Below are 15,468 nucleotides of genomic sequence, written 5' to 3'. Positions count from 1 at the left end.
TATATTGTTATTCCTACATAGAGTATCGGCAAAGCCGCATGACGGGCATCTTCCTGACGACTTGACTAAAAGGTTCATTTTCTCTTCGGCAGCAACCACCTGCTCCTCGTTGTTGTCCTTTTTTTCGTCTTTTATGTTGTGCGCTTTTATGTTGATCTGTGCTTTTATAATTGCTACGCTTATCTCCGCCACCTTTATTGTTCGCTGGCACGCATGCGCTCGCAAATTACGCCCTTATGAGAAATGGAAGCTACCGCCAGAACGAGGGCTCTAATTACTTTCATTTAATACATCATTTGAAACGTCTGTCGGAATTGAATCATTCATAATATTGTGCCATGATGATCTAAAGCACATTCGTTTACTTGTTTGACTAAATAATAGTAATATTAGTGGGAAAAATAGATTTAGGGATGCTATCTAAGGTTCTATAGATGCCTGCCGCAGACTAGGATAACCGTCGATTGACCCAGATTGTCCTAACATTAGCGACAAAACAACATCAACACTAATTTAATTGTTTTACCTATGTGAAAATTATATACGAAATTACCTATATGAAGATTATATACGAAAATTTAATGTGTTGGTCAGCAGTACCTGATTAAATACCTGATAACTCTACGCTTGAACACAGCTTTATTTATTTGTTTCATAGACGACGATTTGTAGGTACGGTCAGCAACAAACAGCTAGCACGAAGGCTGCTCTTTCAACAATAAGAAAGGCTATAATTTACTACTGCAGACGCATAGTACGGAGTTGGATTTACAGGTTTGTCAGACAGTAGCAACAATGGCAACAGGAGCTCAGATTGCGGAGAATCCTGTTACAACATATACATACAGAAAAGCCCAACATTTCCTTTTGAAAGCCCTAACGTTGAATGCTGAAGGTAGTTTTCACCGTTAGGCATGCTTCATGCTCGGCGGTACAGCGGGTCAGGCTACGCAGTGGAACAACTTAGAAGCCCGAACAACTTGCAGCTTACCATCGAGTGTCTGGTTAGAAGATACAAAATTCGATGAGCTCATTAGCAACAGATCGGATGTATAACGTCTCCATGGTGGATGAAAAGGCAGCGTCCAATGCTTCTTGAATTCGGAAAACTGGCTCGTGATGCGTTCACCTAAGGTGATACAATAGACTTAATTCATATTGAAATATTATATAACTCATACATAATTATATAACTCATATTTACCGCGTTATTTCATCGTACGGCGCCAGTTGGCAGGAAACAAGCCACCCTCTTCGTCCTCAAGTTAGCCGTTACCACACACACACTACCGTTGAAATGGCTTCGGCAGAGGTCCTCTGTAACGCACACAAAGTAAGTTTGGTCAGATTAGTTGATGGCGATACCTATCCTATGGCCGGCCGAAGGAAAATGAGGCTGGGACAAAATGCGCAAGAACACGTAGAACTTAAAAGCACCATTCCCGAGAGAATTAAAGCGTCTAACAAAAGCAGTAGCAGCAAGGTTTTCGATATACCTTCTGTATGGAGAACGGTTCGGGCTGTTTTAGAAAATTGGAAATATACACGGGGGCCGCCACTGTAGGCGAGAAAAGAAGATGTTTTAGGTTTGCGTCATCTCTTTTTCCAGCCATCTCTTTTGATCTTTCAATTTATTGTTTTCGCCTATCACAGTAGTATTACTTTTACTGTATAGCGCATCACTAGAGCATTGTCCTTCTAAATACATGAAACACTGTTTTGTTTTGTCTATTACAACCGCCGTTGTTCTAAGGCGAAATCGACCAGTCCAAAAATTAGCTAATAGGAGGGCTTACCGAGCTTAACTCTAACAGCTAATTAGCTGACGGGGTCAATAATTACTTTAGGTACTTCATTAATATCCAATAATGTTACAATAAAATATATTGTACCATGGTGGTTTCTCCTAAAAGGAAAGCAGACCGCACGGACCCGAAGTCTTCAAGAGGAATCGCGAAGTAAACGTCTGGCTACAAGTATCTTCCTACGACGGGTACATCCTTTTCTGATAGCAATGTTCGCGCGTGAGACGCTCAAAATGTGAGCACAACTGGGGGCTTTCCATAGGTGAAGGTCTATTAAAGGACATCAACTGCACTGCCGAGCTTGGTCTGAAAATTAACAAAAGCAAGACAAGGGCACCATGAAGTTTAGAAGAACGGCAAACTTTGCTAACAGGGATTAGTTTTGTCAAAACGGAACGACCTTGAATACTGTTAAGCCATTTACGTACCATGTTAATGGCAACGAGGAGATCTTTCTCTGATCACATAAAGGAAAAGGTTCGGGAGCAGCTGGTTGATAGCAGTTGTCACAATCCATCGGCTGCAAAAAGTACTTGTCGAAATAGCAGTAAAATTAATTGGGCTGAAGATTATACCGACTGCTACATACAGGATCCCAATTGTCCGGGAAAATTCAAACGCCGGAGGTCTACCATATGCGCACAAAATAAAGCCGCCACTCTTGAAACTAGTACTAGGCTTGCACGTGACAACTGGCCTTCGCCTAGGATACCTATTAATCAACACTTCGACATTTATCGAATATAGGCCAAAGATGTTTGGTGTTCTTCAAGCCGAAGCAAATAGAATAAAAAGTCAAATTAGTCGAAACATACTTTCCATTTTTCTCGGTCCTAGGTAAGCCTGATGGCAGCTGAAAACAAACGAGAAGTGACCGTCATATTATAACGCGACGCACAATGCACTAGCAATTACAAAACGTAAATCACAATAAGGGTTGTATCTGGTAACTTATCCATTCCCGATCCTATTCCGGCCAATTTACCAACTGTAACCAACATGCAAACCTTGACACCTAGCCAACTAAACGTGATCATCAACTTCCTGCACATATTATGTATTTATACCAACCATGTGAAATGAATTAAACAGATTAACACCTGTCGTTCATTTTCAGGTTGCTTTCCAAAAGTACCATGGATGGAGCTCTGAAGCTGCCTCGGATACAACTCTGAAGGAATAGTTATGGAAGGGAAAAACATCACAAATCATACAAGCAGATTCAATTTCATTCCTACACATGTTCTTAACATTAACAGAGTAAGCAACTATGCTAAAAACTGAAGTATCTGAAGGCATTTTTTTCAAATAGCCACTTAAATAGCCAAAAAAATCGATTCTCTGGAAAATTCCCTCGCTTTTCTGTAGCATTTTCCAAATTTCTCTGACCGTTATAGTTGTCGCAATAAACTGCCGCCAGAAAAACGCACGTCAAGAGTACCCATTCAGAGCCTTTGCCACCAGCATTACACTGTGTTTTCATTAATTTGGGACCAAAGCGAAGATTTTAAAATCCAGCTCCCTCGCAACCTAATCCTAATAAAATGATGACAATAGTGCTGGTTCTTTTTGTTATTGTCGTATAGGCCTGGAAAGCCACATTTGTGATTCCATTGCAAAATGCGCATCACGCACCGGGCGCGCGCCACGCCACGCCACTTACGCATCACTTTACCTGCCGCCGCCGCCGCCAAATCGAAGATTGCTTGACATTACCTAGCGTTGTATATTAGTAAACGAAAGTAAAGCCAGAACTGTACGTTACCCCTCGTTGATATGAAATAAAACAGTATATAATTAAAGCAGCAATAAATAAAATTGTGTGGAAAAAAAAGTCGAATCTAAAACTCTGTCTTTCTATAAAAGTGATGAAATAACATATACGTAAGCTCGCTGTCGAATCTTTGATATATGCACATAACGAAGGCTCGAAAAGAGTTGTGTACCAATCAGCGAACACATCTATATGGTCAACTGCTACGTTAAACCTCGACTCTTCCGGATATGACTGGCTAACGAAAGCAATGACAGCTAATAAACAATATCTGCCAGCCGACACGTGAAGCATGTGGTGAAGCACTGGTTTCCAGTTGTAAACGGTAACCTTCAGTACTAGCAAGGTGGGTAAACAGGTTCCAAAATTGCTGGGGTCTGGGGAGAAATGCTACATGATGCGTGAATTCAGCAGAAGGATTATAGAATGTGCACAAAGCATTTTCCCCACTAGCGAGTTCCGGAAGGGAAGAAGTGTGCGGTACTCATGCGCTGTTGGCGACAGCTAAAGCAGCAACACCGACTATCCCTGGAATCAATCAGGCAGAGGTTAAGTAGTCTGATGTGCACGCTAGTGGGTGCAAATACCTGGGGTTTGCATATATTATTTTGGTGTATATCCTATCATGATAGCTAATTTTGAAACATTGCCTTCTCTTTTCATGGAATAATTACAAACACGCTCGCAGTTCTGCCCTCTACAATTATGATCTACATAGTTGGCTCGGAAAATAAAATAGAGATTATAGCAGTTTTGTCTACCCAACCTAGGACCACTTAAACTTCCCCATTTACTATAAATTTTGCTCTAAAAATTACTATAAATCAATCTCGTTTCCCAAGCCATACATAGGCGCTGCTGAAGCTGTGCATAAGCTTACTGTCAATACTAGACATGATAATGAAACTATTTTCAGTATTTACATTCGAAGATGCATGTGAAATATCAATTTGGTTCATAGTCGAACTGCCTTATAGCATGTGCACCCGCTTCTTTTTCTATCGATACCATGCATGACCAGTTCCCGCTTTTGACGGTGCCAAGAAGAACTAAAGGCCACTAGGTCAGACTAAGAAGCCGATCGATTGAAGTTACGGCTTTCTATTAGTGGAAACAATATTTTGCAACATATCCGTTTCATGCACCGATTGATTCTTCGATCTTTGGGCAATTTATCGAATCAACAGCTCTGATACAGGATTGACTGGTGGCACATTTCTACACTGTAAACAAACCGGATTCTATTAAAAAATATGTCCAATAGCGAAAATGTAAAAACAGTTACACTTTCCTAAATGTAAATTACCGTAAACACAGTGCGTGGGCACATAAAATAATATCGTTGTTAGATTTTTACTTATATTGTCCTAAATTTATGTTACGTATAACTTTTTTTGAGCAAGTTTTCCTCTTGAATTTTTGTCGTCTCTTGCGGCTTTTGTTGTATCGAACTTGCCTCCTTAGATTATAGCTAAAAATCCATCTCGCCGCTTCCAGCCATTTGCCTCATGCCGGCAATATTTTTTTAGCCTTGTCGCTGTTCTCCAATACTTTATGCCTGACGTCTATATAATGCTCTGTTTGCGTACACAATTTTGTGCCACAGATCCGGTGTAATAATCCCCCAATATAATTAAAGCGGTCACAGTCTTATTAGGAAAAAGGCATCATAGCAGTTAGATGCCTTTATCATTGTTATTAGGTTGATATTGCCTGATCGTCTTTTGTGATTGCGGATAATTTCATAAGCCGCGTCGATCGTCATCACGGCCTCGTTCTTGCGTTCGTTCGGCAACACAGGCTCAATGCCCCGAGACCTGCCGCAAAAACTAGAACGTACCGTCAGGATGCTAGAGTACGCACAATATTTTTGTGCTTTAAGCTACACAACTTCGCGGCGCCTCTATTAGCGCATTGTACCTAAGAAACATTAATGTTACAGCGGCAACGGACGCCTGATTCAAGCTGCCAACAACAGCTACCATCGATTTACGACAGAGGTCACTCAATACTCGCCCGTTTCCCGCTAACCACTGACCAACAAGTCACTACGATGGCTGCTATCGTTGTTATTAAGAATAGCATTGCTGTTCTTGCAAGTATTCCTGCTTACCTAGCTTCTGGAAGAACTTCCGGAAATTTATATAAAATGATGAGCCGCTGTTACACAGCGCATCACACTATTGTACGTGTAGTGCCTAGCAGTAAGTGTTGCTTTCAGCGGAGAACAGAGCTTCTTCGTTTGCCTACTTTTGTTGTTATTCTTACGTTAACAACAACAGGGGACATTTTTGCTGTAATCTTCTTTAATTTATCAATTTTATTGCTGCATTTTGATCTGCAACTCGTTAGCTAACATCAAGGTGAGCCGTGGGTGCTCACAAACGTTTTGGTACGTTGCTCCGCGCGCGTTTACTATGGCTGACTCAATGTAGATGGTACCTGTCTGGTCTGCTCAGCCTTCGAAGTCAACAGCTGCTGTTCCGGCTGCTGTCGATCCGGCTCTGGAGAGACAGTTTTCATTTGTATGTGCGCTGAGGGACATTCGCTAGTAGACTCGAAACTTGTAGCCAGTTGGAAGGTTTGCTAGCAGTGCTTTTATTTTCACTGTTGTTGTCGCTACCGCAGTGGGTTGCCCCTATCTTTTTTGACTGATTATCTATATGTCTAACCGTCTGCCTATTTGTTCAGAGTACTTTTGTAGTGATGTTACTGTTAGCAGTGGTAGTAGTAGTAGTAGTAGTAGTAGTAGTAGTAGTAGTAATAGTAGTAGTAGTAGTAGTAGTAGTAGTAGTAGTAGTAGTAGTAATAGTAGTAGCAGTAGGTGTGCTTGTATTAGTAGCTATGATAGCAGTGGCTATTGCTGGTTATAGCCTGCACATCGCGCGACCAACCGCCGCACGAACGGACCGACAGACAGGAGGGTGTGGGGAGCAAAGCAATATGTTGGGTGGGGACACACGACTTATTATTTGCGCTAGCTCTATTCACACACAACTCGTTGCATACGCGCTGTGTCTGTGGCAGGAGTCACAACGTGGTTCGTGTGGTACGTTGTGTGGCACGCACCGGTTACGGCGGTGGCAGGCAGCGCAAGTTTACCACTAACATTGTTTCCGTTGGAACGCGAGTCATGGTTGCGAAGGCGGCGACATAGACAGCTGACAGCTGTTGGGTAGTGTGGTGCGCTAGCGGTGTGGTGCCGCTAGATCGGCGGCTGCCTCCCTCCTTTCTCGATCGATCGCCGGCGCGGTAGTGGAGTGGGTCGGCCTTTTATCGGCGGTGGCTTTGCTGATCTGCCTGGGGCGACTCGAGCTAGAACAGAGTGTGCCAGTGGCAGCGGCGGCAGCAGAGAAGTGCAACTGACGATCGGAGCAGCAGGCGCTGGCTTGTTCCACATCCGGGCTAGCAGCAGCAGTGACGAGCGAGCCGAGGTGAATGCTGTTGTAGTTGCATGTCGTGAATGAGCGAATCGCAGCGGCAGCAGAGCTGAACTGAACTACAGCCACTACTGCTACTACGACTACAGTTAAGTAAGCTAAGCTGACTGAGGAAGGTTGCCCAGCGCTTCAAGTCGGAAGTGCTACAGCGTCAACAGCGAATCGCTGGCTGCGAAGTGCACACCATCGAACGCCACTACAACTAAAGATATAGACCTCAGCTTACTAGCAGCAAGTGACGGTGCAAGCCAGATCTGGTGTTGCAACAACCTAAGGTCGTAGGGCCGTTTGCGACGACGGCCGCCTGCTCGCGCTCCATCGTTTGTGAGGGGTTGAGGAGAGGTTGTGCTGCGGAAAAAAGACGTGCGGACAACTGACAACAACATTCATCGTCCATCATTATTTTGTTCGTGTTCGTGTTCGTTCGTCGTGTTTGTTTGAATAACCGATTCCTTAACAACCATCGCATCTAATTTGCTGCTGCGAGGATCACGACGACTTTCTTTCACGCGACACAATTCGATCGACTGACGTTCTCAACGAAGACACTTCTATCAGCTGAACCACTCGATTAACACCAACCAAAAAGGATGGCCGGAAAAGATAAGGAGGAAAGTGGAGGAGCACTTCGGTTCCTTTACAACTCGGATACTGGAGAAGTGCTCGGCCGAACCGGAGCATCATGGCGTAAGTACTATTGTCCTACAGTTTACGTTCTAACCGATCTAGTTAGAATAAACAACTGCTACATATATATGTATATATATATATGTATATATATATATATATATATATATATATATATATATATACGTATATATATATATATATACATATAGATGTCAGCAATCACCGCTCGATGCTTTCTACGGACTAAGTGCTGCAGTGTGAACTTCCCATATTAACAGCAACGGCGATAGCAGCGGCCGTGCTTGACGAGCAAGGCATAGAACACAGGACGGCTTCGGGTTAGGCTAGGACTATCAGGTGACGGTGGCGGGAGTCGCGCGCCGAATTTTTCTGAGCGCGCGGTCCCAGGGCGCGCGGTCACGCCGTGAGGTGATTTCCAAAGCGTCCCGAAGCGACTCCGAATCCACCGAACGTTATGCCGTCAATGTGATAATGGCTTCCAGTAAGGGTTGAGACTCTCCCTTGTCCACGGTCACTTTAAGGGCATTTTGTCCCAGTGCCTCCGGGAAAGCGATGGGCACATTCCGACGACCTCTTCGACCCCAACTAAGACCCCTCCTTCTACAAACGTCCAAAGCCCAGAAAATGTGATGTAATTGGCAGTTTTTTCATTCTGTCCCGTTAGCCCAATTGAGAGAGGGGTGTTAGGGCCGTCTCCTAAATACTCAATTCGCGCTGCGGCGATAACAATAGTACCGATAGAGGTCATTTGAACAAAGTGGGATTCGCGCCTTCTTTCGCTGCAATTAGCGACTTGTCTGGCTGGCTGGCTGGCTGGGTAAATAAATCACTAGGATGGAGAAAAGCGGCGGCTGTACAACGTTATCAAACTAATGCCTAAAGAGCGTTAGGGTGGCATCATGTTTTTGTGAAGATTTGAGGCGGGTCACATTTTTGTTATATTTTGTTTAGTGGTTCCGACGATTTATGCAGTTTTCGTTTTACAACATTGTCGTGGATATTTCCCATCTGTTGCCTGACTATAGATACATTTATTTATCCGCACTGCTCACACCGAGAGCTGCGTCAGTTGCACTGGCTGCAGCACCGGTAACGATAACCATCGTCTTGCCGTACCAAAGGCTAGTTGCCTGTTTGCCTGTCTGTTTGTTTGCTGACGGTTTTACTTGCTGCCACTGTTTTTTGGCTGCTGTGGTGATAGTGACGTCACGGCTAGTAGCTGTTGCGGCAGTGACTGAGTAGATACCCGCTCCTGCGTCTGGTTGCTTTTAGCTTATTTTCTGGCGGCGGGAGGCTCTCTTTGGCCCCGGCGCGCTGCCTTCTGGAGGCTCAGTGCCATTCTCGTGGCGGACGAAACGGCGCAGCCATCGCGCCGAACACACAGTCGCCTGCCGCTGGCCACTTTGATGTGAGCCTCCTCTTAGCTATCGCGAGACATTCTAGTCACCATCAGCGGCGTTCGGAGAGCCCTCTAGGTGGCGACGGCGGACAGTGAGTGGACCTACCTTTGGCCGATCGACATACCGGCGCGCGACTGGCCGAGAAGATATAATTTTGTCGGTGCGATATGTGAGCCGAAGGGGAGACAACAAACTGTGATGCGTGCTCTCGTGCGCAGCAGCGACAGCTCAGACCGTTAAGCCGTCAATAGTCACTGACATTTTACCTCTACTACTGCCGTTGGGGCCGTTGTTGCGAAACCACTCAGCAAGGGGCTTCTGTAGCAGCAGCCCGTGAAGGGCAAGGGGGGAGGGGCAGCCAGCCAGCCAGCCAGCGGCCACGCGGCGGGTGGAGTGAGCGCGGATCAACGTACTATACACACACGCACATAGTTTGTGTGGTGCTGCATAGCGCCTCGATGATCCCAAAAATACCCCTTAAAGATTCCGCCCTCGCTTTCTCGAGCGATAGAAAACGACCGAGGAATGTAATTGTCACCGAGAAATCCCCTACATGCAGCATTATTTAGTGGTTTGTCTATTATTCGTTTGCATTGGGCGAGCTGTCATTGGCGAATGTCCTTCGAGTGTCCGCCAAAGGTGACCGACGTCATCAACGTCGAGCGATGGCGGCTACGGCTGCGCCTGCACCGGCAACGGTGTGCCGTGCGTATGGATGCATCTTTCTTGGCCTTCCGCTTACTGCTGCTACCACTGGACCAATTCAGAGGTCCCTTAAACAAAAAAAGCGCCAAATATATGCGTGTATGCGTCTAGAGTACAAATAGGGTCAGTATAGCGGTGCTATTCGAGGCCTATATAACGGCAATACATATGGTGACGTGATGATGTCGACGTTTCCGAAACCACGATACTGCTATCATAGCTCTTGCAGTATGCACTATTCTACGTCAGTTCCGCCCGCCATTATATGTATTATAATAAATACTAAACGTAATAGAGTTACATTGATCGTAGTGGCTGCAGCAGCGGTAGATGTAAACGCTGCAGACGGCGGAGAAGGTGCGGGCAGCATGGCTGTAACAGGAGAAGAACCCGTGCTGAAATAGTGGGTAGCATAACTGCATGCTAAGCTGAAGAGAGATACGTAGTGTTCTCGGTTCGAATCCAACAGTGGACGCACGGCAGCGAGCCGTATGGTGAAATGCGCTGTGGCCATGGTGCTCAATGTGAAACTCGAAACATCTACTTAGCACAAAAAGGAGTAGTGGTGCCCTGCTTCATTGTCTAACGCCTCGTTGTTCGCGCACAGAGCTGTGACTTGGGCTAAAATGATGCCAGCAGAAGCGACTGTCAAAGTCATCGAGCCAGTGTCGGGTGTTACTGAGCCCGCCAGTAAAACAGTCAGCGAGCGACTAGGTCCATATCGACGGCGGGGTGACCCTGTTTCCTTGGTCGCGACTATCTTATCAACACAATAATTACCCTTTTGCTACTAATACAGACACGTACTAGAATTGTTGTGATTATTAAAGATTCCCGATGCTGATACTGCTTCTGACGTTTGTGCTTCTCCTGTTCACGATAAACTGTCGTGGTTGGATAAGGAGAAGAGTATTTCCAGTTATTATATTTATTCACTTTCTAGTAAGCTCTTTAATTGGTTGGTATCAATGGATTTATTTATTACGACCCCCTCCAGCGCTGTTTGCGACCATGCCGTCATCTTTACCCGCGCACGAAAAAGCAGCAAACATAGTTTCATAGTTGGCGCATATCCGTGGCAGTTGGCTCGTTCCTTGCTGATTGAAAATCAGCTGCTGATTCGTCGAGCGTGACGATGGACAGAGGCGACTGATTTGTGGCGCTGACTGCGTAATCTGAACGAGTAGCAATGCTGCTCCCTGAATAAGCCGGTTAGCCAGCCGGCCATTGATCAGGGAGTGATGCTGATGATACTGCGAGCGCGTGTTTGCGCCTTCGTATGGCCGTCAACTTTGTACGGTCGTGGTGGAGATACTGTTTTTCCGTCATCAACATCATGACCGTCACCGCGGCTGTCGTAATGTCGATGGTGGCAGCTATTGCTGTTCTGTGTGTCGACAAAAGCTCGTTTCTCAGACCAACTATTTAATTCTGTTTTTTTCGTACACAGTATTTTTCGTTGAATGGAATTTTTTTTTTTTTTTTTTTTCGGATTAATAGAACGGGAAAATAACATATCAGTTCGGCGCCAATAACGGCAGCTGCTTTCGTAGAATAGTAATATTAATAGTAGCGTATAACTCATAGTGAGACGCCGAACACTGCCCAAAAACCTATACGCGCGCTAACGTGAATGGTTTCAAAAAGAACGATTTTCTAGACTTTTTTTTTAACCGCCAATGAGCATCGATGACCTTACACATAAACGTGCTTAATCGGATTTAGTCTCCTCTCCACACTATATATATATATATATATATATGAGTAATCTATGCGTGAGTTGATCATTTGTATTCAAAAATTGTACGCTTAGTTTGACGTAGATACGTATTTCAAACTGTGGTACTAAAAATGGTCCGTTTAGGTCTCTATATAGGTATACGGTAAAAGCAAAATTTGCCATACTATGAGTCTGACGTTTTTCCATGTTAATTACTGACCGATGACTCGACCCGTTGTTACACTTGATTTCATAAAGTGATCACGCAGCTTAGAAAACAGTAAGATTCTATTTATGTATGTATAATATATTCTGTGTGTAATGAAACGACAGCTATTGGGTTCGGCTAGACTCCGTGTTTCTTGGATGCGATTTGGTCGATTGAGGCATTTCTCGTGTTCGAATAGGGATGCGGATAGAGGCGCGGAATTAACTGCAGTTTGGTTCTTGACGGAAAAATGGTATTTTTTTCATGGCAAAAGCAGCTGTTGCTGCGGTTTGAGTTTCCGTTTTCAACAATGTTGACAGTAACAAAGTTTAACCGATTTACACTCTACCTGGGGGCCGTCGGTGGCCAGCCGATAGAGACTGCTCCTCAAGGCAGCGGCAGTTAGGAGTGCAGACAGCAAAATACATCGTTTGAGCTCTATCATCTTAAAGTTCATTGTAATTCATACGTGTACGTTACTACGAGGAGAACAGATGCCGACAAAATGGGGACTGTCATTGGCAGCCCGTCCGCCACAACAAAGCATCGATTTCCGATGATAACAACAAACAACACCAATAACGATGTTCTTTTTGGCGACTCCATCGATACATGACAAATCGTCGTTGCAGCGGGCTAAGCATAGTAGCCAAAAGGAGAAAAACTGTGACCGATGTTAACGAAAGACAGTGATTTCCTCCGACTGGCGCTCTCAGCGGCGATAGTAGAGCCAGCAATCATCATAGTCTGCTACTAACAGCAGTGCGAGAAGAGCTAGCTGTGGCAAAATGCACAGACTTCATGGCTTTTAATGTGCGAAGTGGGCTCGTGCTGCTGCTGCTGCTGCCGCCACTACCATTGCCACAGTCTGTTCTTATTCTTTTTTTCGTCATTGTCGTTCCGGTCTTGCTCGCTGGGCAGGACATGGCAGGATGACGGGGTCCCTCGTACCTTAAAGACGCAGCTAGCTTGTGTCTGTAGTAAGTGGAGCTAGACGGGCAACAATACAAAAGGGATATATACAATAGATATACATACAACAGTAGCAGTACATCTGTATTTTGTATTAAAGTGTTAGGTTGAGCTACGGTCGAGCCACTGGCCTTGAATAAGACGTATTCATAATACGCTGAAAAAGATTTTCTAGTATGCTATAAAACGTATAAAATAAGATAGAAAGAAATGTTTATGCTGAGCCTAAGTTTGGTGAGCAGTAATGTCGGCAAGAAATACAGGTGTGCGGTCGGCTGTGACGAAAGAGAGCTTCGATAACAGTCGCTAGTATTCGGTTTAGCTCATACAAGCAGTGGTCCTGCCTACTGCGTACCAGCTTAGTTGTGACAACTGGATAGTCGACAGACCAGTCTTTTTTGGCATTCTGGTTCAACTGGAGATGTTTGGACCAATGGGCGTAGAAAAAGAAGAAGAGTCGGGAGTACGCTACAGATTATCACCGGTAATTGACTGCATTTTCGAAATGGAGGCGACATGCTCCGCTCTTATTTCTGTGGTTTTCTAGTATGGCTCGCGACATGATTGCAATGGGTAAGCCTTACCTATTGATGGTCGTAACTGTTTGTTGCTCTGCATGATCCCTGGGTTTTGTGTACACAAAGCATGGCACGACGACAAAGATGTGTTTGATTTTTGTTTGCTCAAAATGCATATGTCTGCTCCTGCAGGATCAGACATGAACACTTTCGACCAGCTTTTGGCATTGTTTTTTTACGCTGACGCACGCCTGCGACTAAAACTTGATGACAGCATTCATTAGAGATGTCGTATTCGGCATAAAATCGTCGGTGCTGCCGTTCCTCGTGTGTCGCCCCGCGTCTCGAACAGGTCGCTGCGTGTTTATGGCCAAAATAGAAATGCAATAACAACGACATAGATTCTAGGCTTGATATGAAGATGGGAAAGTATGAAGAGCGTCAGCTAAAAACAGAGTATGAGGTTTCATCTGCATGTTTCGTGTAGCCAAGAGCCGCAGGTCTCTCAAGATTCGAGTTGCAGGTCACATGGAAAGAGGAGAACCCGCTGCCTGGGGAGCAGTAACACGTTACTTACCACTACTCACTCACTACAAGTCATACGCTGCTATAGCCAGTGCGGCTGGCATTTAGTGGCCGTAATCGTCCGATGGTACTGCTGGAGGTTGCGGGCGGCGAAACCAGCCAACCGAGGCGTGTTATATATATATATATATATATATATATATATATATATATATATATATACATTGTCTAGGATACATAAATGTATGTGTGTAAGCGTCTGTGGCTGCTTGTGCTTGTCGTATGCCGTCTCTTGCATGCTCTTGGACGACTGGTCCAATGAAAGCTGTGATATTATTGAGCTCTTCTTGTCTTAGGATGGATCACCTCAACTCGGTTCCCGTGGATGCCTCACCACAAATAACTATATAAGTCTATGAAGCCATAGAGCACCCCCAGCATGGAGCCGAGCGCTCTGTGGCGAGTTACGTAACCACGAAAAGAGCGATTATATCGGTACCAAGACTACTATCATCCTATCATTTCTTATGTTTTGTAGACTAGTTTGCATGGCTTTCTTAAACGTAAAAAATATATTTGACATCGATGAGTTTAAGATGCACTTTTGCATATGGCTGCTGCGACGATAATTCCAACAACAGTGATAGTATTCATTATTATAGGTACGTGTGTTTAGCTTTCAATACGTGAGCCTTATGGGCACAAAATTACGGGCTCTCGCCTAAATGGAAAGGGAAGAACTAATGAAAATAGCCAAAAGAAAAGTGCTTGTTAGTCATAACTCCTTAAAACATTAGAACATTGTTACGACTGCCCAAAAGCAACCGAACTAGTCAAAGTTAATAAAAAATGAAGCTTGCTCTTTTCTGATATCGTCACAGTTATGCTTCCGCAATCGATGCCAAAGGACGGGAGCGTAAGTCGAAAAGACAGATACGATTTTAGAATGAATGACGAAACGTCCGGTACCCTGCCCGCCGGCGTGTTCTGTGCGGTGGGCTTTGGTGAATTGTGGTCGATTTGCTCCAGCCGTGAAGTACCTGAGTCACTGTAGAATGGCTCTGACGGCAGAGTCAGTATACACTACGTCCTAGTACGGACCTGACATCGCTCGATCTGTGCCTTGAACAACGATGCTGCCCGGTCCCGTGTTGACCCACTGGAAACAATTCCTAGTTAGAGCTGTTCAGCGAGCCACCTGAAACCACAAGTTCTCGTTACAACTAGCCGATATTTTGTTCCTGAATGCGGAAGATCTTGGCAGACAGACCGGATTATACACTGACCATCACAAAGACGCAAGGGCTTTGTCGCAAACACCGAGGCACACAAAAAGTCCCTTCCAATGCGCGAATCTGTTATAAAACGACGTCAAACAAAACAAGTAATAGCTAATAGCGCCTAATATGAAGTCGAAGTCGCTCATCTTGCCTCAATGTGTAACAGGATAGGTCTCCCAAATAGCGTGAATTTCTCTAATAGCAGGATTCCAAAACAAATATCAATATAATGAAAATAACCACCTCTTTGCAAAAAATGCAAAACTACGATGCTGCTTAGCTTTTCTTAAAAGCTTTAGAAAAAAAACAGATCCTAACGAAAAAAAATTCTATATTCTACTTGTCGAAAAAGGTTAAATACGCAAAAAACATTATTATAGTGTCATAAGTGACGTCACAATAGTTTAACTACCCATTTTGGCTTCAAGTGACTCGTGCGCCTTCGCTACGTCCCGGCTGTGTGTGTATAA

General features: G+C 44.6%; 2 protein-coding genes across 46 annotated transcripts in view; one reads left to right on the top strand and one right to left on the bottom strand.

Annotated features, from left to right (window-relative positions):
• Positions 1-622: 622 nt before the first annotated feature.
• LOC111244618 (uncharacterized) lies at positions 623-13,837 on the bottom strand. Of its 44 annotated transcripts, none has more exons than XR_015318997.1 (7): positions 5,693-6,699; positions 2,877-2,976; positions 2,621-2,658; positions 2,234-2,337; positions 1,893-2,111; positions 1,205-1,317; positions 623-1,129 (listed from the first exon to the last, which is right to left on the bottom strand). XR_015318997.1 is itself a non-coding variant. In XM_086977246.1 (6 exons), the coding sequence occupies exons 1-3, from the start codon at positions 10,287-10,289 to the stop codon at positions 2,238-2,240; spliced, it is 339 nt and encodes a 112-aa protein (XP_086833372.1). In that variant the 3' UTR covers positions 623-1,129; positions 1,205-1,317; positions 1,893-2,111; positions 2,234-2,237. The 44 variants fall into 44 exon arrangements, 5 of the variants coding, with proteins under 5 accessions (XP_086833372.1, XP_086833376.1, XP_086833374.1 ...); XR_015318999.1 differs by having other exon boundaries at positions 2,234-2,325; XR_015319002.1 differs by having other exon boundaries at positions 2,234-2,325; positions 2,906-2,976.
• Positions 6,916-15,468, top strand: part of LOC111244613 (sodium/potassium-transporting ATPase subunit beta-2-like) — a 31,622-nt gene continuing 23,069 nt past the window's right edge. The window contains exon 1 of one of the 2 annotated variants that reach the window (XM_022791887.2): positions 6,916-7,706. In XM_022791887.2, coding sequence (XP_022647622.1) covers positions 7,610-7,706 — 97 coding nt within the window. In that variant the 5' untranslated portion in view covers positions 6,916-7,609. Of the gene's footprint in view, positions 7,707-10,355; positions 10,490-15,468 lie in introns of those variants that run through there. The other variant, XM_086977244.1, reaches the window with a different exon arrangement.

The sequence above is a fragment of the Varroa destructor genome, unplaced genomic scaffold, assembly GCF_002443255.2.
Source record: "Varroa destructor unplaced genomic scaffold, Vdes_3.0 BEIS01000001.1, whole genome shotgun sequence".
NCBI classification, from domain to species: Eukaryota; Metazoa; Arthropoda; class Arachnida; order Mesostigmata; family Varroidae; genus Varroa; species Varroa destructor.
Note: the sequence above shows the minus strand (reverse complement) of the source record. Positions and strands in the feature narration are given on the sequence as shown.

Excerpts from the sequence above, each read along its gene's own strand:
- LOC111244618 (XM_086977246.1), bottom strand. The coding sequence starts at position 10,289 with ATGGCCACAGCGCATTTCACCATACGGCTCGCTGCCGTGCGTCCACTG. Across the intron at positions 2,659-10,076 it reads CTGCAGCCACTACGATCAAT|CTGCCATCAGGCTTACCTAG; the intron begins GTAACTCTATTA and ends GTTTGTTTTCAG. Across the intron at positions 2,326-2,620 it reads AGGACCGAGAAAAATGGAAA|CCGATGGATTGTGACAACTG; the intron begins GTATGTTTCGAC and ends TACTTTTTGCAG.